This window comes from Protomyctophum parallelum (genome assembly GCF_964188405.1).
Source record: "Protomyctophum parallelum genome assembly, chromosome: 15".
In the NCBI taxonomy this organism is placed as follows: Eukaryota; Metazoa; Chordata; class Actinopteri; order Myctophiformes; family Myctophidae; genus Protomyctophum; species Protomyctophum parallelum.
Window position 1 is genome coordinate 15,275,606 of NC_139710.1, and position 11,023 is coordinate 15,286,628.

General features: G+C 42.7%; 1 protein-coding gene across 4 annotated transcripts in view; it reads right to left on the minus strand.

The window, feature by feature from the left end:
- The window catches only part of pde4d (phosphodiesterase 4D, cAMP-specific), a gene marked incomplete at its 5' end in the record, with an annotated part of 235,055 nt that overhangs the window by 27,507 nt on the left and 196,525 nt on the right, over positions 1-11,023 (minus strand). For all 4 annotated transcript variants that reach the window (XM_083784492.1, XM_083784495.1, XM_083784493.1 and 1 more), the window contains 4 exons: positions 4,332-4,381; positions 4,831-4,904; positions 5,028-5,064; positions 8,833-9,024. In XM_083784492.1, the coding sequence (XP_083640618.1) occupies positions 4,332-4,381; positions 4,831-4,904; positions 5,028-5,064; positions 8,833-9,024 (353 nt within the window). The remainder of the gene's footprint in view (positions 1-4,331; positions 4,382-4,830; positions 4,905-5,027; positions 5,065-8,832; positions 9,025-11,023) is intronic.

Consider the following 11,023-nt stretch of genomic DNA (forward strand, 5'->3'; position numbering starts at 1 on the left):
AAAAGAGGATCCAGTTCAGAGAGGCAGAGAACCAGTCCGGGTTCATCTCAATGCTGTCCGGGAAAGGAACAAAGACCAGATCGGTCGTAGCATCCTGACGTAGTGGCCGGATACGTGCTCATCTTGCACACACACAAAAAACATACACGCAGGCACATAAACACACACTCATACATGTCAGACAGAAAGCTAACCGTAAGACATCATCACTAGTATCTCCTTAACCCATGCTGCCGTTGAAAAGATCCATGCTATCCCAGGGAGCAGACAGGTCCGGTGTGTGTGTGTGTGTGTGTGTGTGTGTGTGTGTGTGTGTGTGTGTGTGTGTGTGTGTGTGATGTTAGAGAGTGTTTCCTATAGATGCTGTGTGTACAGGGGGCTGGGCTGCTGTTGCTTCGGCGTCCCTGGTAGCCAAACGTGCTGCTCTCCCCGAGCTGTACCTAAAGCCTGAGAGGACTGCACTGTGGATGAGGAAGCGACAGTGGCAAAAGATGGACCGGACTTCACTGGAGCGAGAGAAAAGAGCGGAGCTGGAGCCAGTGCAGGGAGAGCCCTTTTTTCAGCCCAAGTCTGTATAATGGTGTTATTATATACTGTATGTACATCCAGCATACAAATACACAGAGACAGCGAGATAAATACAAGGGAATTAGGGAAATCTGGGGGAAATAGTGATATGCCTGGATGCCAATGATAAAGATTATATATATTATAATAGTCTTTTCGTTTTTATAATTATTTTTATTGTAGTGATGACATTCCATTTCGCATGAGAGACATGGCTCTCTCTCAAAGTCAAGAAACAATAATAGAAAATGTCACCTTGTCAGAAGCCAATTAATATTGATGTCTTGCCTAATTTGGGACAGCAAGGGCTTTTAATGCCATGTGATCAGGGAGGGGGATCACTTTGGCTGTAACTCAATTACGCAGGCAGAGGAAACCATGGCAAATTAAAATGCAAGGGGAGGCTAGAATGACCCTCCAGATTTCACACACAGCATGCATAGTATTTGCTGTGTAGCTTCCAGGCTCTTCCTGTGCTCGTGGAAAACAGGCAGCCCTATACAACACGTACGTCATGACTTCATGTGGGTTTTGTTGTTACTAAACTAAGCTGGCTATACAGTAGGTGGTCGCTGCTGGGACATAATTCTTAACCGCTTTCAACCTGACGTCACTATTTTGGGCATGGTATTATGGGCTAAGGCTTGCTCTATTCATTAGGGTTAACTTACGGGTACAATGAAGTATACCGTTTAAAGGTTTTCTTGTTCAGGTTAAAAACTACAGAAGGGCACAAACCTTGCTAGCACATGTGATGTGTGTTAGTTTTATGTGTGCCAATGTGCAAGCATTGACAATACTGTTGGTTACTGTTGTTCCGACTAGACTTTTTCCAGAGTGGCGGGTGTCCGAAATGGGGGTGTTTTGAATTGGGGGTGTATTCAAAGTGGCGGGGCTTCGGAATGCCTTTCTGTTCCCAAACTCCCTTACTGTCCAAGCTTGCCCACTGACACACCCATATCTCTGGACAAAACTTAATTTAACACACCCATTATTCATTAACCACATCTGTGTTGATTACTAGTCTGCAATGTGTTTTGACCCTGCTCTGTGTTTAACCTGAACCAGAAAACAAACTTCAAAATCAGTTTAGGATTTAATTTATAAGTGGTTATAATGCACAATAGGAGAAATTTCCGTCTTCCCTTGGGATCAACAAAGGTCTATATATCTTAAAAATACTTTCAAGAGTTGAAATGGACTGTAATTGCAGGACTAGATGTTTAAATATAATTTATTGCACTGCATCAGAGAAACCGCTTAAAAACGTCTAATTTCCTATGGTTAGCTATCTCTGAATCCTACTTTCTCTCCTTCCCTCTTTCTCTTACTCTCCTTCCACTACACCCCCCCCCCCCCCCCCCATTCCCACCATCCTTGTTCACATCCTTCTTCCTCCTTCTATGTCTGTCCCCCTTTTCTTTCTCTCAACCAGCCTTTCTTTCTCTCTCTCCCTCCCTCTGCTGTTCTCTCTCTGGGTCTCTCTCTCTCTCTCCCTCCCTCTGCTGTTCTCTCTCTGGGTCTCTCTCTCCCTGGTGTGGTGTCAGTGGCTGGGGTGCTACTCTCTCTGACAGCAACTGCACTGACGTCAATGACATTCTTCTCATGCTTAGTGCGACATCAGACACCGGGCGCTCACAGAGGCCACTCTGCTGCACAGACGCAAGGCTGCAGCGAAACCGTGGACCGGAACAACTCAGCACTGGACTGGGATAGGGAAGGGTGATGGAGGGAGGGAGAAGGAAGATAGGACAGTGAGCAAAGAAGTAGAAACCGAGGGGCAGAGAGAGAGAAAGGAAATAAAAGCTACACTATGAAGCCTGGCCAGTCACAAGCTGGTTATTAGCATGTGCTATGGTATGGCATATTGTAATGGCGTGTTAGTGCTATGTAATTTATTGGACAATTTATTTGTATTCTGTGTTGCAGGACAACATTGGAAAGGGTTTTTATTACGCTTTTAGCCTAAAAGGTTTAGGTGTATATCCTGGGTTTATTGAAAAGTGTTTTTGAGCAGCATGAGAAACAATACTGTACAATCTATCATTTAGCCAGGTGTCCTCTTAAAAACACCATATGTTCCTTTATCTATCTGTAACTGTGAGAGCATACACATGTAACCAAGTGGACCCTTATGGGTCAATTTGGTTACATTTGTATTCAGTCAGAGTTAGGGCTGCACCGATGTATCGGCCACATATCGGTATCGGACGATATTTGCTGTTATCTGTCAATAACGGTATCGGCAAATAAATCTGACATTAATCGATGGCAGTAGCTGATATTTATCTGTTGTTGATAAGCATACATTTTGCGTTGGCTACAAAAGGGGGAAATAAAAACAACAAAAACTAAATAAACACATCTCGTAAATAGTTATTTTAAACATCTGTATCGGCAAAGAAATGCCATATCGGTGCATCCCTAGTGCACCGATATATGTATCCGAGACTTGATTGATTGCGATCCCGAGTACGGTTGGGCGATCCACTCCCGGGAACGGTGCGCATCATTCACACTACCACAACATCTGCAAAGTGGTCCCGAGCGCGCACCCGGGACCATAGTGTGAAACGCCCCTGAGACCCTCTGCCAGTCTGATGCTGGAACCTCAGCTAGCAAGCATGTCTGTCTCTGTGTCTCATTACCTCAGGTCAAAGGGCATTGGACTCGTTCTATTTTTAGATCACTCCTAAAATAACTTTATTGATCTTGTCAATACATCCATGACAGATGACAGACAAATTAACTGACTGACTGTGGAGAGGGAAAGAGAACAAGAGAAATGTAGATGTGAGTTTGAAGCGGGAGCAGACCTGATCTACAATTCTACCACTGACTGATTTAGAGCTGCTATTAATTAAGCTGCCTTTATTGTCTTTCTCAGAAGGACAGCACAGTGCAAGCCTCAGTGAGGCTCTGCATTATGACTGTTCAGTGCACTCACTCATCCCTGTGGCTGTGACTCATGAGTCATGACTGCTGCCAGGTGATGGCTGGGGCCACAGTGGCTGTGCAGTGTGCACCGTATGTTCTATATTGTGTAATGTCATCCATTCTCTGTACGTCAGGTTATCTGTCTTGGACGGCTATGTAACAGGCAGCCTCTCTCTCTCTCCCTCTCTCTCTCTCTGTGAGAGATATTCACTTTTCACTCAATCCACACCCAGATAATAACAGGATGGCAACAGCGTGGAATGTCTGAAACACTTGTGAGCTGTCACTTGCGTAGCATACACACGACTGGTTGCGAGATATCCGTTTGTTTTTGTCAGGGAAGCTTGAACGCAAGACGCTGACAGACTGACCCGCTGACTGATGGACTGACGCGCCAACTCACTTTGACTGACCGACGCATACAGACTTATGTACAGAGATACAGACAGCCAAACCTCACAAGAACGTTGACGATGGCCCTTCCTGCACTGATATAAATTACATACTGTTATCCAGTCATTTAACAAGCCTTTCAGCAGATGTCAAGTTTCCCACGTTCATGCAACACAGCACACCACCACAATAGGAGACACACCCACTCTCAGATTATTGCAATTTGTCTGCTGATTTAATGCTGCTGTTCTCTCTACTATTCTCCTGAATGGTATAATTATCATGTGCACCACTAGGGTTGATAGTGAATCATATCTCTGCTAAATATGTTGGCTGTATTTGCATTCTGATTGTGTTTCATGTCATGTTCATGTACTGTACTTTGGCTCCCCCCAAAGGATAATCATAATAATTGTAGACTGCTGCTTACATACCTGTGAAGGTGGTCTTGGTGATAGGAGGTGGATTACACATGGGCGATCTCCTGGTATGGGAAAAAACAAACACAATGATGCATCCTCTGTCCAAAACTATTCAACTTGTTATTCATAACCTCTTCGTCAACACACTTCAAGTAGTGAGTGTGCAGCATTGTCCATCAATCTTCCCTCATCACATACATTCTGATTTCAACTTTAAGGAGGCATGGACGCATGGTGGATGGCTGCCACCTTTACAGAGCTGACTGCTGCTGTTGTAGTACCAACTAAGAACAGCAGAGGGCAAAGAGTGCCAGTCAGCACACCAAAATCTGGTACAGCATGTCAATTATGTATAGGCCATTGATGTAGCAGCGCATCATAATGTATAATTCAAATAGATGGTGAGATCATATTGTAATACACAAATTTCAGATCATTGAAATGATCTGATGATAAAAACCACAGCTTTTTATTCCTGTAAAAAGAAAATCATATAATGAAACAAACTTACTTGGATACTCTCTCTTGTTGTATATTGGTTAATGCGCCAAAGTTGTTCCTTACAGTTCTCAAACTGGCAAGGACCTGATGGGGGAACAAGACAGAGATTAACATGAAGTCATTTGGGTTTCCATAAAACACAATGGCAAACACTCCAGTGTAATACAGTTATCAAGACGACATGTCAAATTGTCACAAAACCCTTACCTGTGCAAATGGCGTTACAATCATATCGTCACCATGTCTAAGAGAGAGAGAGAGGCAGACAGACAGAGAGTTAGAAGTTAGCTCTAGACAAACTAGATCTAGAGCCTAGGCCTTTATTGCCATTTTACCACGAAAAGACTCATCATGTCAGATTAGGATGAGTGTCTTAGACAGACAGCGACATGTCTGCTCTACACAACAGCAACCAGCTGAGCCCCAATTGCCCTGACTGACAGCCAAATTCATAAGCTATAAAATATATGTTTCAATAAAACAGACTGGGCTCAACCATCTATTCTATAGAGGGTATATTCGTAAAGTGCATATGCATAAAGTGTGTGGCGAATCAAGTGGCAAAGTGAGTTTAACAATGTGTAACATCGTTTAATGCAATCAGATAGGACTTTTCTGTTGTATGGGCTGTCAAGGCCAGAAAGTAGTTTTTTTGCCACTCAGTAGACTTAGTTCCAGCATAATATGATGATGAGGTCAAACGCATACCCTCTATATACTCAGTAAACTAATACTCATACTCTCTATATACTCAGTAAATGAGTAAACTAATACTCATACCCTCTATATACTCAGTAAACTAATACTCATACCCTCTATATACTCAGTAAACTAATACTCATACCCTCTATATACTCAGTAAACTAATACTCATACCCTCTATATACTCAGTAAACTAATACATACCCTCTATATACTCAGTAAACTAATACTCATACCCTCTATATACTCAGTAAACTAATACTCATACCCTCTATATACTCAGTAAACTAATACATACCCTCTATATACTCAGTAAACTAATACTCATACCCTCTATATACTCAGTAAACTAATACTCATACCCTCTATATACTCAGTAAACGAATACTTAGTTGACTGGGGTCGCAATGTACTTTGTCCACTCCTTCTACCTGCTCCTCTACATCACTTTGCCGAAAATAGCTAATCTAAAAACTTGTGAGCTTGTAGATCTGTTACTGTTGGAAAATATTCTCCAGCTGAACAGGGATCAAGGTCACGGTCAAGTTCAAGTGTATTTATATGTCCCAAGCTGGGCAATTCATTTTACAGCAGATAATAAAGCTACAACAACAACAATAACAGACATACGTATACATTATCACATGTAGGTTAAAGTGGTCAATGTCTTTATTAGTGGACAGGTCTCAGTACAGAATAGGCCTACTAGTTCCCCTTACATTCCTGTAAAGCTGCCTCTAACTGCATTTGAACTCATTGTTCTGAGTACTCTGCACCCCCACCCTGCTTTCTGCTCAACCAGCCAATCACATTCCAGCCATCCATTTTCGTCCTGTTATTTTTTTCCTACAGACAGTGCATCTCTGACGTAGTATGAGATAATACGTTTCAGAGAAATGTTCCTTTGTATCCCTATGGGACACATTCCCTTGAATTATTTTGCCAGTGAATTATTCCCTTTCACACAATCATGAATTTGCTTATTCTCATGAAATAGTTTGGGTCTATTACTCTGAATCTCCTACTGGGAATAATGTTGAATATCCCTTTCATGTCTATTTGTGTTTTGTGCTTTAGATCAGTGTTTCCCAAACAATGGGTCGTGACCCTAATCTGCTTTTATTGGTCGCAACTTGCGAGTAATACGGTTTCTAACCTTTACTAAATGTTTTTTAAATGTAAAATGTTTATCCCATTTTCCCCCCAAATATTTTATCTATAAATATATACATATAAAACCATCTAATAATTTTTTTTAGCTCACAACGCATCCCAAATGCCTCATCCTGTGAGCTCATATCAGTTATTAAAACAAAATCTGTTATTTTTAATTTACGATTTTACACATTTCTTTCACCCAGTGTCAATTATCTAATTATGTAATCCTGGGCGCTACACTCCCTCTGCCAACCTGGGGAGAGCAACGGACTGACCTCATGCTTCCTTCTATGCATGAGGAGTCCAAGCTGCTTCTTATCACCTGACAGGGTGGATTTTCCCCGGTTGGACGTAGCATGTGGAAGGAACATGTTATTCCAACCAGTTCCTTTCCCCTCCATCAGGCGTCCCGGTTGGCCAGGGGGAGGCAGTTTAGAGACTGCAAGTTTAGTTTAGGTACCTACCCTAGGGGACACGGGGAGAACATGTAAACTCCACACAGAAAGGCCCTTTTGCCAACCCCACCTAGGGTATGGGGAGTGGGACTGATGACGCGGAGGAGAGAACACACCCCCAGCTTCCCCAGCGGGAATCAAACCCAGGACCCGCTTCTAGCTGTGAGGCGAGATCACTTCTGACTGCTCCACCGTACCCATATATTTTCACTATTTTTAAAATAGGGCCAAATTTCTCGAGCTGAAAAAGCATGGAAACCCCTACCTTTTTACATTATTAGTTTATTGATTCACTATTTTATTTGTATAATCAAACTGGAAACATGCCGTTTCTGTATCAGTATATGGCATAACTGGAAATTGGGCAAGTGGTAACAAATCATTGTTGCAAGTGCATAGCGGGTGAGGTCACGGCAGGGTCATTTGTCTAACACTGTAAATCAGTAGACAGGAAGTGTAAGATTACTCCAGGATTTTCTTCATCCTTTTCCTTGTTTGTCTTTCCTTCAAACCGAAGAGATGCTCTGTTTTCAGTCAATAATGCTACTTCCTCCAGGTAACTGGATAGCCATCATAGTATGGGAAATGTGGAATGTGTTATCGATGGAATACAGACGTCCTTCCCTGATAAATACCCACTCCTTTTGTCTTCATCGGTATTGGACTTCTTTTACGTGAGTGTGACACTAAAGCTGTAATATGTGCCAAAAATAGACTTTGTATTGTGAGTTTGCAGATCGGTCATTTTCGGCACGGGACAATCTTCGTATGAATCAGTCTTTAAAAACCCCAACACATTTATGAATCTCAGAAGGCTCATGACCGACTACATGACACCTTGCACAGTCTTTATGAGTTTTATGGACAAAAGTGACTATGGAGCAATGACCGAAGCCTGACTCAATCCAAAAATGGACATGTGGTTGTGGGTATGTTGTGGGTATGACCTTGTTTATGCTGAGGGACACAACTAAAATTAGAGTCCCCTCACACTGTGACACCTCACAATCAGTTGTCAGTCATGCAGTCTGCCAGTTATGACCACAGAGGCCAGTGAGATGTATGGGAGATCATGTGCATCACGCTATCATCCACTCACTTAGAATAATTATAGAAATAGGCCCTGAATGGTCCTGACATTAAAAAAATGTACTGACATCAATATTAAGTGGCTTCTGTAGATGCTGCTCGGGCAGGTATCAGTACCAAGAACAAGGAAGAGAAATAAAATACAAGTCAAAATCACAGAAATATTGAAAATGGACACTGATACTGAGCTGAGGAGAGACGAAACGATACTGAGTAGGATAGAAGATGAACTGAAGTTCAGCTTGAAAATGAAAACAAGCCAGACATTGGCAGAAAGTCAACCTCTGTGCTATACTTCCATATACATCCGGCATGGAATTAACCACATGAACGCTAAAGTCCCTATTCTGGGGCAAACACTCATCGAAAATAGCTGATTGTGTTGTGACATGTTGTGAGCTTGTAGATCGGATATTTTCTGTGCAGATAAGTGTAGAGGGGAAAAAGAAGTGGACCTAGTAGTAAACCATATTCACACAGTGGCCATGTTTTTTGCATTGAAAAAGCAGGGTGGCAATGCATTAACTTCATGGCAAGATGGCCGCCGGCCGTGTAAATATGGACTATGGCTGGAGGTCACTTTAAAGCGCACTGTGTCATCCACTCACATGTCACTGGCTATGGAGGAATTTCGGGACATGGACTTGGGCGAGAGGTCATAGTCGCTGTCAGAACGGTAGAGGAAGGACTCTCTCCGTTGGCTGTGGACAAAGTTGGCCTGCAGGATGAGGCCGGATCCTGGGCTGGCCATGGGGTCCAGCGGGCTGCGCCCCGATGACGTGCCATTGTCCACATCAAAACTGCATTCAGAGAGAAAGAGAGATAGCAGACAACAGAGGGAGAAAGAGAGGGAGAAAACTAAATGAGATTTCATAGTAAACAGTCTTAAAGAAATCTTCAGCGTTACTCAGAACTAAGTTCTAAAAAATAAAAACAAAATAAAGGCAGGCTTTATTAGAAGTTCCTATTAGAACCACACCAGAGAGCGAGCATCTAGATATAACCTCAGTGCATTCTATCCAGTCACAACTCAATTTTATATATATTTCTTACAAGAGAGGAACAGAGAGAGAAGTAGTGAGGCAGTAAGAGCTTCTGAGAGGTCAGCTTTGCTAGCCAAGAGACACATGTCCAGCTGCCGCACAGCTGGACATGACACAACACAGACATCCATGGGCTGGGTCAACAGCTGCTATGAAAGAAGGATCTTTACACCAAGGTTCGCCAAACACTTATCTCCCTCAAAAATGTTGATGTTACAACCCCTGGCTATCACAGGTCCGAGGTCAACAGATGCAAGCTCTGCTGATCTCGAAACATCAGACACACCAGAGCCCTAGGTTGTAGTATAAACACAGCTTTAGAGAAACATTAGAAATGGGAATGAATGCATGAATACAGAATATTGCATGATCTCATTATCCCTTCAAAACAGGAACATTATCAATTCATAGTTGGACTCACAAGACAGTCTATATGTTTCGCTCAACTAGAGAATGAGCACAATCTCAGAGCTTCCGTTGCTGAAACTAATAATAGTTCAAAGAAACTGCAGTGCAGGACGAATCCATCGTATTTCGTCTTTACGGTGGGCCTTCATATTGACGCAGTGACCCGTGTTTGTTAGAGAGCATTTTTGCTATTCAAGCAACTACCAGTACCTTGCATTATGATTTAGAAGGCTATCAGTAGGCAGAGATTTCATCTGGCGGCAACGCAATAATAAGTTGATGTTAATAATAATTGCAACCTCATGCAGGTTGCATTTACTATGAAAACGTACATTTCCCGTCAGTCAGTTAGTTAGTTAGTAGCCTCGGAAACCCAGTCATTTTAGTTAGTTAGTCACCCCCGGGCATGGTCATGCCTCGTGACATCACATGACATCATCAGGGATGGAGATCCCTGATGTCATCTCTTAGATCTCCATACTGTATATGGAGCTGACCATAATGGAGCTGACCTGTTCTGACGTTTCATATGTTGGTCCTTCCCCATCCATCCTTCCTCTTCGATGTCTCCCTTTTGACTGATACCTGTCTATTTAAACTCTAGACGGGCCTGCCCCAAAGTTATTAGGGCAGCCGGCGCAAACTAGAGTTCTCAACAGGCCCGAAAATGAAGGCCTGGCCCTACTTGGGCCCTCATCAAACTCTGTACACTCAAGACACTGCCCCCGCTGCCACCCTTAGATCTCCATATATGGAGCTGACCTATTCTGACATTTCATATGTTGATCTGACCTCATCAAACTCTGTACACTCAAGACACACTCCATGTATGGCCAGTACAGAATTCATTCCATAAGTTGATCTGACCCCCCATGCCAAAGCGCCAGCGCTCGCCCACTAGTCTGCTGTCGCCCTCAAGCGTCTTACTGGAATGGTTATAGATGGTAACCATTGGTTAAAATGTTCAAATATGGGGTTTAAAAAGAGGTTTCTGCCAGACAGCAACGATGTGCAGTATGTGTGCGGCTTGCAAAACAGATCTGGTTCCACAATCATGCTGCTTAAATACAAATCACATGATACACTGGCTGATCAGCTGGTTTGGCTTTATTATAATTATTCATAGAAATAAATATGAGCACTGCTGCAATGTAAATTCCGATGTTTTGTTTCCAGTCTGCACCTGCGTGTCTGTGTAAGGCTACAATGTCTGGTCTACGTATATTGGACTTTAGGCTATAAGACTGTAACATCATGTTTATCATATAGTCATGACAAAAATGTCATGTAGCGAGTCACATACTACCATGTGTTATCCACGTTGAAACAATCAACAAACCTCAACAGC